Source organism: Lissotriton vulgaris, chromosome 5 (assembly GCF_964263255.1).
Source record: "Lissotriton vulgaris chromosome 5, aLisVul1.2, whole genome shotgun sequence".
NCBI classification, from domain to species: Eukaryota; Metazoa; Chordata; class Amphibia; order Caudata; family Salamandridae; genus Lissotriton; species Lissotriton vulgaris.
Window position 1 is genome coordinate 280,886,950 of NC_141693.1, and position 14,488 is coordinate 280,901,437.

Below are 14,488 nucleotides of genomic sequence, written 5' to 3' on the forward strand. Positions count from 1 at the left end.
GAAGCCAGTGTCTCTTCCCACTACTGTGTCTGAGACCGTATATTACAAAGCCCAGTACTACATGGGAGAGACAGAGGATGAAACATCGCATTATATAAGGTTGCGGCTTTAGTACCTGCTAGAAATGTGATCTATTAAGCCCAGGATCGTTTTGGTTGAACGTTAAAGAACTACAGTGGCAAAACACCTTGATTTAGTGTTTTGATTTACATGTCCCATTGGGAGGATGTGTGACTTAGTTTTCCCTCAATCGTGACAAGCAATAAAATGCATGGGCCACTACATGTCATGTAAGCAATATTTTATTCAACACAATCACTCATTATGTTCAACCTATACACTCAAGCCTTAATAAATTGGTTGCCTTCTCAGGGGTGAGAGAAACTGCATAATTTAGTTCTTCTTAAAGAGTTCAATCCCGGTCACCAGAGCTAATCCACCCAACCAGACATAGCAGGGACTACCGGTCTTGAAACTATTGGTGAATTCAGCCTCAGCATCTCCGATTAGCTGACCTTCTGAAGCTTCTAATTTTACATCCTTTCCAGAGAAGGCAGATGTGCGCAACAATGTAGAAACAACACCAGTAGAGGCTGTGCCTTCTCAGCAATAGCATAAGGGATCTGAACCTTTCTTCACAAGATTCAAGAGACTCAAAAGGTGCAATGCCATTGAGGGTTTCACGAAAGATGTTTATCTCACCATCCCTTTGCTTATTACATGGTCACAGAGATTTCAGTAATTATATATATAAATATGTATTTTAAAAAAAAAACTATGGCCCTGTCGTGCACATTAAAAGAAAATAATTACAGTAACTCAAAGGAGCAAACAAAACCTCTGTTTCAGCAGAGTTCACACTTTAGAAAAACGTTTCTACATAAGAACATTAAAAAAACTTACTTTTCCACCGTTTTTACAGTTTTCTTCTTCTTTTTCTTGAGTGCTAACCCATTTTTCTCTGCATTTCCAATGTTTGTGGTGATAGCCGGGTCCTCATCTTCCTCAGACTCTCCGTCAGCTTCACAGTCAAACCCAGTGGTCAAAAACTCATCCACGCTTAGGTCAGCTAGTTTCCTGGTTGACAGAAAATAAAGTAATATCATAACAAGGTTCAGAAAACTCACAAACCTCTAGCAGCATGGACAACAACTGACCGCAGCAAAGACACCAACATACAATCCAGCCCCTTGTGGCCTAGTTCTCATTTAAAAGCTGGGAACCTGCAGATTTAAGTGTGGAAAAGCAGAGTTTAAACAATCCATTGAAAAAAAAGCCACTAGCAAAGCCAGCAGGCTCTCCTTTTTGATTTGCTGATGCAGATCTACGAGCTTTGCAAATGCTTTTCAACAATAGTCTCAAGAGCCAACATATAATTTCACCAAGATAGATAAGTGGTTTCAAATTAGTGCATCTACATTCGTGAATACAAACTGCGACAGTTATACTCCATATCAGAAAATAAAATTACATTCCTCCTGCACTACATGGCTACCCACAGAATTATAGTCAAGTTATTACAAAAAATTGTGTAAGCTACAAAATCGTTCCCAATAAATCGCAAGTGTAATCCAGGTACATATTCACTCATCACACACTTCCACAAAACAGGTGTGGACAAAAAAAATTACATATCTGCACTGACCATGGCCCCACAACCTTCCGGAAAAAAAACACACATTTGACTTCTTACTACTGCTACCATAGAAGTATATTTAGGCTCTGAAAAACTCACATAAATCGCCAATATTACGGGCACCTCATTACGGAAAATGGCTGGGCAGAGACCGATTCTAACAATACCCAACAAGAAGGAACTTTGCAGCAAGTGGCACACCATCAATCATAAATACCAAGAACATACCCCCAATAAAGGAAGACAAAAATAAAAATACCCCATATTTGGGGCTATTATGAATCATCACCAACTACCATTCACTTATGAGGCCTACATGGCACAGTGACTTTAAGAAAACTGCAACATTTAAAGCAAACAGACAGCAACACGACCTGAATGGGTTTCCCCATTGAATCTCATCTGCTCCCTCACAGCCTGCAAATTCAACAATACAACGTACAGTCCCAGGCCGCTGATTAATTTGAGAAAAGAAGCCAGGCACCAACACCCAAGATCCTGTCAACTGCCCTTTCCTCGTGAGAGTGGGCTTTTAATGTAACACTTAGCTAAACTTCATTGAAATGTCCCACTTAAACATAACTTAAGGTATCACTCAAATACAACTCAAAATAATGCAATGAAAACAGCTCAATTTTCAAAACTCGTGCTCCAATGTTCACCACAGAGTTGCGATCTCCAAGTCACAACTTCACAAAACGAGAACATTAAAAACACTAAAAACCATACGCTCACACAACCAACACCACAGCAAGATCCATACAAATGCAAATTTTCACTAGAAATAGACGTATCAATAGAACACGCAGGGCTACAGCCACAACCAATAACTTCGACAGAACACACAATATCACATTCCAATGTGAATAAAGTACGTTCGGGCATGCTGACAATATACACCACAAAAACATTTTAAAATAAAAATGTTAGCACCTACAATACAGCAGTGATGTATGGTTAAAATCTGAATGCTGCAAACAAACCAGATCACACCTCGCCAATCACGCACCTAAATCCTATTGAGCGGAACATACTAGCCGCAGCAAACTTCAATTGCCGTGAGTCACGGATTGAGCATCGTGTCATACGCCGATGACACGCAGCTGGCTATCTCCCTATCGCGTGCACCCGGTCTTGCGATGGACAGTTTCAGGGATTGCATGCACGAACTTGCAACCTGGATGTCCACCAATTGCCTTAAATTAAACGGCAACAAGACCGAGGTGCTCGTGGTGGGGAGGGACCCATCTGCTTGGTCATCGGCGTGGTGGCCCCCATGCCTGGGCGAGGCTCCCATACCCAGCCAGGGAGTCAAAAACCTTGGCGTATGGCTCGACGCTGACCTATCTTTTGGACCCCAAATAGACCGAGTTGCAGGGGTCTGTTTTAGCATCCTAAAAACCATAAGGAAGGTCCTTGACCTTCTCCCCATGTCAGCACGGAGAACACTGGTACATGCCCTGGTGACATCACGCCTAGACTATGGCAACCTACTTTACCTGGGCACCAACTGCAAAGCCATGAAACGCCTTCAGGTAATACAGAACGCGGCTGCCCGTCTCATCCTAAAAATCCCAAAACGATCAGACACCAAAGCCGCTCTCAAAACCCTCCACTGGCTGCCAGTAAAAAGCAGAGTGGAATTTAAAGCCCTCTGCACCTGCCACCGCATCCTGGCTAAAAAATCTCCGATCCCACTCCAGAACTTGGTGACAAGGTATACACCAGCACGTGATCTGCGCTCCGCATATGGGGGCCTACTATGGGTTCCAAGAATCAAAAGGGCCCGCATGGGCGGACGCTCCTTCCGCTATCTGGCAGCAAAGAGCTGGAACTCCCTCCCTCTCCATCTTCGCCTTGACTCAACCGAATCCAGCTTCCGCAAGAACCTAAAAACATACCTGTTCTCCAGATAAAGATCACCGGTCTGTAACCCTCGCAATGAGTTTTTCAGTTGTAGCGCGGGGACACGCTTTTGCGTAACCATGCGCTTTATAAGCTACCCTTGAACCAAACTCTCACATCAAAATACACCCAATTAAACACAGATTGAAATACAGAGCTTTAAAAAGCAGAACTGGAAATGAGACTGCACTCTCTCATCGATGACATCCCTAACAACATCAAACTGAACTCAATAGAACACATAAGTCATCAACTCATAGGCTCATACAAAAAGAAAAAGCAACATGGGCTACTAAATCCAGTAATGTATTCGGTTTCAACACAGATGAACACAAGTAAAACATCTTGACACCTAAAAGTCAGCAATCACACACGTTAGATCACAGTGCTTCAAAAACAACATAAGATTCACATATAGTAAATGTTTTAACAATCAAATCCAATTCATGGAGCACAGTGGATAGCTTACCCAATGTGCAACAATTGTTGCTGCATATAGGGTAGGCTTTAAAATGGTCACATAGATAGCAACACATTGCTCTCAAACAGAAATGTCCACTACGGAAATCCTCAACACCTATAATTAACTAGTGAGCAAGGCACCACCAGCACTGCATGTCTAGGTGCAGTACCGCAAGCTGTTCCTAGAGGTCCCTAGAGCGCAAGGAACCAGCACTGCTTGTCTAGGTGCAGCACCGCAAGCTGCTACTAGAGGTCCCTAGTGAATATCATACACTTTGAAGATATGGTAAATCCACCTTACCCATAATGCATTGCATGCAAGACAGAACCACGAGTACATTTAAATAGCTATGTCCATATATACAATTAATAGCTTTGAAATGTGACAAAAGAATTATATTAATTCTGGGTTAGGTTGTACTTTATGTGAAGATGATGAAGGGAAATTTATAGAAGGTCCAATATAAATGTGAGATGTGGTAGGTGCAGTACGGGAAGCTGCTCCTAGAGGTCACTACTGCGCAAGGCACCAGCACTGCCAGTACCTCAAGCTGCTCCTAGAGGTCCCTAGTGAGCATCATAAACATCTGGTAACATACATGTAGGGTAGGCTTTATAATGGTCACATAGATAGCACGATATTGCTCTCAAAACAGAAATGTCCACCAAGGAAACCCTCAAAACCTATAATTAATTAGTGGGCAGGGAACCAGCACTGCATGTCTAGATGCAGTACCGCAAGCTGTTCCTAGAGGTCCCTAGAGAGTAAGGAACCAGCACAGCTTGTCTAGGTGCAGCACCGCAAGCTGCTCCTAGAGGCCCCTAGTGAATATCAAACTTTGAAGATATGGTAAATCCACCTTACCAATAATGCATTGCATGCAAGACAGAACCACGAGTACATTCAAATAGCTACGTCCATATACACAATTAGTAGCTTTGAAATTTGACAAAATAATTCTTATATTAATTTCAGATTAGGTAGTGCTCTATGTGGAGCTGATGAATGAAACGTTATAGAAGGTCTAATATGAATGCGAGATGTGTAGGTGCAGCACCGCAAGCTGCGCCCAGAGGTCCCTAATGAGCACCATAAACTTAGAAGATATGGTAAATCCACCCTACCCATTATGCATTGCATGCAAGACAGTACCACAGTACATTCAATATATACAATTATTAGCTTTGAAATGTGGCAAAATAATTATTACATTCATTTCGGATTAGGCTGTACACTGTGGAACTAATGAAGGGAAATGTATAGAAGGTCTAATATAAATGTGCTAGCCAGTAAAGTAACCACTGCCAACCTTGTTTAGGACCAAGTGACGGTCCTGTCTGAAGGCCATAAAGAAAATGCCTTGAGGCTGTAATTAAAACCTAGGTCGTAACAACACATGTATTAGGGGGGATCCTCATTGGAGGTTACAAAAAGAGACAGGGCGGTACTATGGAGGGACTATAAAGCCTAATGACCAATGAAAAGCCACCATTTACAAAGGACAGGGACAGGAGCCAATTAAAAAGAAGGGTGGGAAGTAGGCGGAGCTTTATGCACATATCCTGCGTACAGTATGTCTCGTAGAGACAGGGCAAGTACAGCCTAGGCGAGACATAAAATATTATGTGCCTAAACACCAACTGCTTTAAACAGTACATTTCACATCAATGCTCATAAAACCAGCACCACACTACACCAGTTTTACAGAGTACAATATAAAACTGGACCACACCCTTGGCAATGGGCTGAACTAAACACTAACAGGCCTCCTCAACACCTACAAAGTTTCTGAAAAAAAAGATGGACACGGACCATCACCCAAATGCCCAATTACATACAGGCACTGGAAGTAGAAGTCCAGGGCTCTGCAGCACCCCAAAATAGCCGTGCTGGAGTTCAGAAAGTGAATGAACAAGCTGCCTTTAAATATGGTTTTATCTTGCCACATTTGATATGTGTTCAAAGACAGTGATCAAATGTCTGGCAATGTCTTCTGTCAAATTGATGCTTATTCTTTTTAACATGAAGATTGGTGTTTACGTTTCTTTCTATGAATGCAGAGTGAGAGGATCTTGTCAAGTAAACTATGCGTCAATGTTTCTGGTGTACAGGGATTGTGCAAGGAAAGGTTTTAGGATGCCTCTTTTCCAACACACAACACTCTAAATGGCTATAAATTAACTGTTGTAATTAGTCAAAGATTTATAACGGGCGGCAAATCAGCTGTGAGGGTCTGTTTGAATTTTTCAGAATATAACAGCAGTTAGGAAAGCACTCATGAACCATATTTTTTGTAACTTGAAGAGTTATGGATACAAAGATTAATCAAAACAGACTTGACAAAAAGGTAAGCTTGGCAGACCGGAGTTGACCACCTGCTCTTAGGCACAGGTCATCTCAGTCGTGAGAGACGTAGAGAGACACGTTTTCTCCCTAACTTCAGGACCACCTGGGGCACGGTGCTGCACTCCTTGCATCCAGAACGAGTTGTTGGGGCTGATGCCCCATCTCGTCAGTACCACTGATGGTGGTATTTGAGATTTTCTCCACAAGAGCACCACCATTTTTCAGGTCATTTGAGGGAATTGCTCAGCCCAGCTGCCCATCTCTCTCTGGGCACTGAAGACCACTCAAGTACTTCATCATTTCTGTACAGCTGTGAGCTATATTTCTAGAAACTGTCCTCCTGCAGTGGCATACTTCCGACAGCGCTCTCAGAGCAAATTGGCCTCTATCCGCAAGAAGCATGTGGCTCCTCTAAATGGTTAAAAACCCGCTGCCCATCCCCAGTCTTTTACACAGCTCTTGGTCGCAAGGCAGCTCGGCTGATGACCCCACATGGGAGTAGATCCTCTGAGATGTATCATCCAGTAAGCACCCTGCTCCAGTAGGCAGTTCTATCCTCTACATAAACCTACAGCTCTCCTACTTGTGTCTTATCTAGGTTGTTAGGTCTCGCCTAGTGACGCAGCGCATGCGCTGCCCACCTTAGTGAGACCTATTGTTGTCGGTTTGGTGGGCGAAGGGGGACAGGATATGTGCACGCTTCCAAGACAGGGCATGTGCACGCGTACGTCTGTCTAACAGCTTAGCTGAAGACACAGCAGATGTGCGTGTACGGCTTAAACATGATGTGCACGCGTATGGCTCTGCTCGGTTGCTTCCTCTCTCCGTACGCAGGACAAAACATATGCAGGCGCTCTGCTCCCTCTCTCCGCATGCAAGACAACACATATGCACAAGCTCTGCTAAAACATATGCACGCACTCATACCTGCTAAAACATATGCACGCACTCATACCTGCTAAAACATATGCACGCACTCATACCTGCTAAAACATATGCACGCACTCACTCTGCTAAAACATATGCACGCACTCACTCTGCTAAAACATATGCACACACTCTGCTTACCTCTACTTCCTCACAAAGATCTCCTCAGCACTTTCAACAAGTATTTACAATGCAAAAGGTCTCGCATTAACAAGAGTTTGAGCTATTGGCATTGTAAACGACAATAGCTTAAAGTCTCACAAATTTGAGACGGATTGCATTGCAAACACTCAGCACCTCATGCCACGCTTTTACATTAATGTCGACTGTGTCCTTTTCTTTGGATTAGCCGCGTCTAAAGAAAGGGGTGCGGCCGCCATTACAGTGAAAGCGCAGAGTGAAGCGCTATTACAATAAAAACACATTTGATTGTCCAGTTGACCTATGATAACCACTTGCTTAATGTCTCTCAAGGGAATACAGAAGATCTCCATGAAATAGTCCTGCATGCCTAGAGGTTAACCGTTTGTGTATGTAGTATGGCCATCTTTGTCTGCCTTTAGACACACCCAGACTCCAAGTGCAACCTGGAAGGGCTATTTGAAGGCTTGCCTCTGCTATAGTTTTGAGGAGACTGATGTCTTAAGCAGTTGAAAAGCTGGAGCAGCAGCTGTTTCTTTTGGAACATTTAATGAAAGTGCTGCTTGAAGCTGGAAATGTTAGCAGCATCTGTTGGCACCTCGAAGGTATTTAGATAACACAACACAGTTGATATTGCATAATACAAAAGAACACAACATGAATTCAGCAGGGCATAACAAAACCGAAAAACAGAGCATTTCTCGCCAAACAATAAAATAACAGTACAAAAAACTTGACCACATCAATGAGGGGGGGACAAGGGTGGGAATCATGAGAAAGTGCACCAAATATGCAAATCTACTTGTCCCCACAAACAGAATTCTACTTTCATGATACTGTAGTAAAAGGGGTTTGCATCAAAGGCTACCTTACCAACGAGGACTTGCAACAGTGCCAGTCAGCAGACCAAGGTCTCTGAATGCAAGTCATGGAATACTAAATGACCATATGTGTGTGTGATTGCCTGCTAATGGCCTCCGATAGTGAGTGAGGGATATATAAGGTGACAAAGGTAGATGAACCTCCAAGAAAATACTGGGGATGTTTGTGGGCCAGTTGTGTTTGCAATGGGTCGTTTAAAAAGGAAATCTGACAGATCCCTCTTCTCCAGTCCCAATGCCGCTCATGTCTTGAGGTCCAAGTAATTTCCCGATACAGAATGCAGGAAGAGAGATTAAAAACACAAAGCCTCTCCATATGCATGCCTAGGCCTCTGCGATCAAGGAAAGGGTTAGAAAAACTAACGTTGCTTAAAATATATTGCTCTAGTCCGGTTAAGTTTAGGCCACTTTCAGTTTCACTTTTTCCACTCACAGTATTAAATGAAAGACATGCAGCCTAGAAGCGACACATGTACAATACTGGGGTAGATTTTCGATTATTAACAAATCGACAATTAACCAAGTTTGTTTCATAATGAGATTTATTTTTAGGAGAGCATTGTCAGGGAGGTCATAGAGCGTATGTGCAAATCAGCTATGAACTTCAATTTGGACTTTTGTGTGCACTTCAGATAATGAAAAATGACTATCTTCTATTTCTATTGGCTTGACAGTGTTCAATGTGACGTAGGTAATCAAACTATCAAATCATAAAAATTCAGGTGGGAGACTACCCATACGTTAATGAAAAAATGTTATGTACAATTTCAGTAATGCACGTTAATAACGAGAGCGCCAGTGCAAAAGTGATAGAAAGCGAGAGAGAGATGGTATAAAGAGATAGTTAGAGTGCTTAGAATATTTAAGTTTGAGGTAGAGTGAAGATAGAGCGAATGAGAGAGAGTTAGCGAAAGGTAGAGTAAGAGAGAGCGATTTTAGAGGTAGGTTGCGAAAGTTGGAGAGATAATTGTCTGGTAGAGTGAAGAGAGAGAAATAAATCTTGTGATTCTGGGCAAATCACTTAATATCCCAGTGCCTACCAAAAACAAGAGGTGACCCGGCAGTAACAGGAAAAGGCGATTGCACTTAATTGGTATTTGTATATAGATTACCACCCCTCACAGGGCGGAGTGCGAGTAGAATGCTACTTCAGAAACCAAGAATTCGTGGTGGTTTAGTATGGAGGAAATATGTTTGTGGCCTAAAATGGCGAAATAAAAAAATAGGCTACAAGACCTCGCCTCTCACCCCCTTTGCCTGAAACTGAACCCTGAACTATTCCTGGAATCGAGGTTTCTGAAAATCAGGTGCTTCTCCGGTCACCCTGCCAATGAAAAACATCTGCTGGGCCAGGCCGCTTAGCAATAAGCCGTTTCCGCCGCCCGCCGTTCAACCGAGGGTAGATTAACAGCTCTTCCAGGCCAAGAGGTGACCCGGCAGTAACAGGAAAAGGCGATCATGGATTGCGACCGGTTCTGAGATGTTATAGATTCGTATCCAAAAACAAGTCAGTGTGGGGCGCGCATGAAGGGGCCTCCTGAGGGCTCACTACTGCAGGCTTCTTTATACGACATAATGTACCCCAGCGAGACCTAGCTATCATCACATTCAAGCTTCTGGTGCAAGTGTGAGCCACAAAAAGCCATCCACGACTGATTGACTCCAGCACCCGAATGACACAGGGCATATTTGTTTAGGTGACTGTAGAGATTTGCATAGCGCGGATTACCATTTGTATGAGACCGCCACGAATGGGCTGTTTGGCGTGATGAGGTAAAATCGGCATAAAACCAGAAACCCAAACCAATGTGCAGCGCTCCCTCAAAGTGAAAGCGGCATGAGATCAAACAGCCCGCTAGAGCTAAAAATGTGAAAAATGCAAGGGCCACAAATAGTGTAAAAGGCACACAGCAAAGAGTAACATTTCAAACTGTATGAAAGTGAAAATAACATGACTCTTGGAAAGTAAACGCTGCATGGAGACGCTACGGTGCGTGAATGCAAAAGCGGGCTAAAGACTCAAGAACTCCCATATAGATAGTAAATGCGGCATGACAACAAACAAGGAAATCAAGCCAAAAAAAAAGAGCCTCTACTGAAAACCGTGACTTGAAGAAACGCTTCACAACCTCTCTTTCCTTCTTTCATTTAGTTGCTTCCCTGTGAAATGGATCCAAAAGAGAACAATCCCATAAGTAGTGCGCGCGCGCGCCACAGCAGACATGTGGGTTCAATTATCGCGCCCGTGTCTGGGCACGATAATTGAAATCACATGACGGCCGGTGCGCGTGCAGTCTTTCATAAAAAGACGCACGCAAAGGCCAATCGGGTGGCCCAAAAGTAAAAGCACACGCATGAGCGTGTGAGATTCCTTGGGCCGTTTTCAAACCCCCTCCAAGAGGTCTGTCGCTGCGCGAGCAATGCTGCGCACTGCAACACAGGCGCGAGACCTAACAACACAGTCTGTTTATACCCACCAGAATTACCAGGGGGCATCGTCCAGCATTAAGAAGAAAAGGGGGCTCTCAGCAGTGCAGTCTTATTTGATTACAAACCCCACCCTTCAATCAGAGCACTAGGTCAGCAGATCTGCTCTAGAGCCTAAGAACCTGGTCAGCAGAGCTGCTCTAGAGCCAGAGAACCAGGTCAGCAGAGCTACTCTAGAGCCAGAGAACCAGGTCAGCAGAGCTGCACTAGAGCCTAAGAACCAGGTCAGCAGAGCTGCTCTAGAGCCAGTGAACCAGGTCAGCAGAGCCGCTTTAGAGCCAGAGAACCAGGTCAACAGAGCCGTTGGCGAGCCAGAGAACCAGGTCAGCAGAGCTGCTCTAGAGCCATAAAACCAGGTCAGCAGAGCTGCTCTAGAGCCAGAGAAACCAGGTCAGCAGAGCTGCTCTACAGCTTAAGAACCAGGTCAGCAGAGCTGCTCTATAGCCAGAGAAACCAGGTCAGCAGAGCTGCTCTAGAGCCAGAGAAACCAGGTCAGCAGATCTGCTTTACATGGAGTGAACCAGGTCAGCTGAGCTGCTTTAGAGGGCGAGAACCAGGTCAGCAGAGCTGCTGTGGAGCCATAGGAAACCAGTTCAGCAAAGCTGCTTTATAGCCAGAGAACCAGTTCAGCAGAGCTGCTTTAGAGCCAGAGAACCAGGTCAGCAGAGCTGCTTTACAGCCAAAGAACCAGGTCAGCAGAACTGCTGTAGAGCCAGAGAACCAGGTTAGCAGAACTGCTCTAGAGCCATAAAACCAAGTCAGCAGAGCCGCTGTAGAGCTAGAGAACCAGGTCAGCAGAGCCGCTGTAGAGCGAGAGAACCAGGTCAGTAGAGATGCTTTAGAGCCAGAGAACGAGGTCAGCAGAGCGGCTTTAGAGCCAGAGAACCAGGTCAGCAGAGCGGCTTTAGAGCCAGAGAACCAGGTCAGCAGAGCTGCTTTAGAGCCAGAGAACCAGGTCAGCAGAGCTGCTCTACAGCTTAAGAACCAGGTCAGCAGAGCAGCTCTAGAGCCAGAGAACCAGGTCAGTAGAGCTGTTGTAGAGCCAGAGAAACCAAGTCAGCAGAGCTGCTTTAGGGGGCGAGAACCAGGTCAGCAGAGCTGCTTTACAGCCAAAGAACCAGGTCAGCAGAACTGCTGTAGAGTCAGAGAACCAGGTTAGCAGAACTGCTTTAGAGGGAGAGAACCAGGTCAGTAAAGATGCTTTAGAGCCAAAGAACGAGGTCAGCAGAGCTGCTTTAGAGCCAGAGAACCAGGTCAGCAGAGCTGCTTTAGAGCCAGAGAACCAGGTTAGCAGAACTGCTGTAGAGCCAGAGAACCAGGTTAGCAGAACTGCTCTAGAGCCATAAAACCAAGTCAGCAGAGCCGCTGTAGAGCTAGAGAAGCAGGTCAGCAGAGCCGCTGTAGAGCGAGAGAACCAGCTCAGAAGAGCAGCTCTAGAGCCTAAGAACCAGGTCTGCAGAGCTGCTTTAGAGGGAGAGAACCAGGTCAGTAGAGATGCTTTAGAGCCAGAGAACGAGGTCAGCAGAGCTGCTCTAGAGCCAGAGAACCAGGTTAGCAGAGCTGCTCTAGAGCCAGAGAACCAGGGCAACAGAGCTGCTGTAGAGCCAGAGAACCAGGTCAGCAGAGCTGCTTTAGAGCCAGAGAACCAGGTCAGCAGAGCTGCTCTACAGCTTAAGAACCAGGTCAGTAGAGCTGTTGTAGAGCCAGAGAAACCAAGTCAGCAGAGCTGCTTTAGGGGGCGAGAACCAGGTCAGCAGAGCTGCTTTACAGCCAAAGAACCAGGTCAGCAGAACTGCTGTAGAGCCATAGAACCAGGTCTGCAGAGCTGCTGTAGAGCTAGAGAACCAGGTCAGCAGAGCCGCTGTAGAGCCAGAGAACCAGCTCAGAAGAGCAGCTCTAGAGCCTAAGAGCCAGGTCTGCAGAGCTGCTTTAGAGGGAGAGAACCAGGTCAGTAGAGATGCTTTAGAGCCAGAGAACGAGGTCAGCAGAGCTGCTTTAGAGCCAGAGAACCAGGTCAGCAGAGCTGCTTTAGAGCCAGAGAACCAGGTCAGCAGAGCTGCTTTAGAGCCAGAGAACCAGGTCAGCAGAGCTGCTCTACAGCTTAAGAACCAGGTCAGCAGAGCAGCTCTAGAGCCAGAGAACCAGGTCAGTAGAGCTGTTGTAGAGCCAGAGAAACCAAGTCAGCAGAGCTGCTTTAGGGGGCGAGAACCAGGTCAGCAGAGCTGCTTTAGAGCCAAAGAACCAGGTCATCAGAACTGCTGTAGAGCCATAGAACCAGGTCAGCAGAGCTGCAGTAGAGCCATAAAACCGGGTCAGCAGAGCTGTTGTACAGCCAGAGAACCAGGTCAGCAGAGCTGCTCTAGAGCCAGAGAACTAGGTCAGCAGAGCTGCTCTAGAGCCAGAGAACCAGGTTAGCAGAGCTGCTCTAGAGCCAGAGAACCAGGTTAGCAGAGCTGCTGTAGAGCCAGAGAACCAGGTCAACAGAGCCGCTGTAGACCCAGAGAACCAGGTCAGCGGAGCTGCTTTAGAACCAGAGACAAAGGACATTGGGGGCTTAGTTACAAGCCCCTTGCGCTGCCACTTTTTTCCACACAAAAAGTGAAGCACCGGCGGTGCAAGGGACTTGTAAATAAGACCCATTGTGCCCATTCAAAAACAATAAAACAGTTATGTAACCTTCACACCACAGAAAAGGTGAGATAAAGCACCAGTTTCTAAAGTTATTGCTCTTTCCACAGTTACTGGTAACTCAAGTCTCCTGCCTGAGGTCTACTACATTTATTGTAATTTAAAACTTCAGGTATCAAAATGCAAAGTTGTGTGAGCTATTAGCCTTACACTGGCTGAACAACTGCCTCATACCATAGGGTTGTTGCTGCAGATTCCAGAGATACAACTATGAAGCTGGTCTCAAGCGGTTTGTGACATTTGTTTTTTAGCCCAAGACATATCAGGCTGAATAAGAAGTCACTCGAATTTTGCAGGAAATGGGGGATGAGCGTAGTGTTCCTTAGAAGGGTAATTAGACAAACGGCCATAAGAGAGATAGAGGCCTTCCAGTTCATCTTCTACAAAAACTGTCAATTTAACATCTTTTGTTTGTTTGGGGGGAGGGCAAGAAAGAGAATAACTGTCCTTTCATTTCAAAGGGCATCTGCCTTCCTCCTTCCTTAATTCCTTGTTTTCACAGGAGCATGGTCCACTTCAGAGGAACCTAAGGATGTTTCTACGATCTGCATTGCCATCTGGCAGGCTTTCTTCATCAGTCTTGTGTACCTTCTATACACAGGAATCTCAAGAGCAATCTGTGTTCCCCATACACTCAAAAGCACATTAGCCAAACTCCATGCTAATCCTAATTCACACACAAAACATGCACAGACTGTGACTAAAGTTTTCGACTCAAAATTCACTTTTACCAGACATTACGGAGAGTGAGATTTTATCACAGATCAAAATATCAGCGGTTATAAAGTAAAAAACTGGGACCTTTCATGGAAAATAAGTTATTTTTCTAACACGGAATGACTAGATTAAGAGGGTAGTTTACATACTGTTTCTGAGGAGCAACACTGGGAATATTCCTGGCCACTAGAACCTTATGTCTCACAGGTGCAACAACAAAAAAAGATAAGGAGCTGGTGACTGGAGTACAGAGAGAAAAACAAAAGGTTGGTGAAGAAAAAGTCAAAGAGAAGGAGG

General features: G+C 44.9%; 1 protein-coding gene across 1 annotated transcript in view; it reads right to left on the minus strand.

Annotated features, from left to right (window-relative positions):
• Positions 1-14,488, minus strand: part of NOC2L (NOC2 like nucleolar associated transcriptional repressor) — a 418,727-nt gene that overhangs the window by 391,592 nt on the left and 12,647 nt on the right. The window contains exon 2 of the mRNA XM_086921428.1: positions 904-1,077. Coding sequence (XP_086777554.1) covers positions 904-1,077 — 174 coding nt within the window. The remainder of the gene's footprint in view (positions 1-903; positions 1,078-14,488) is intronic.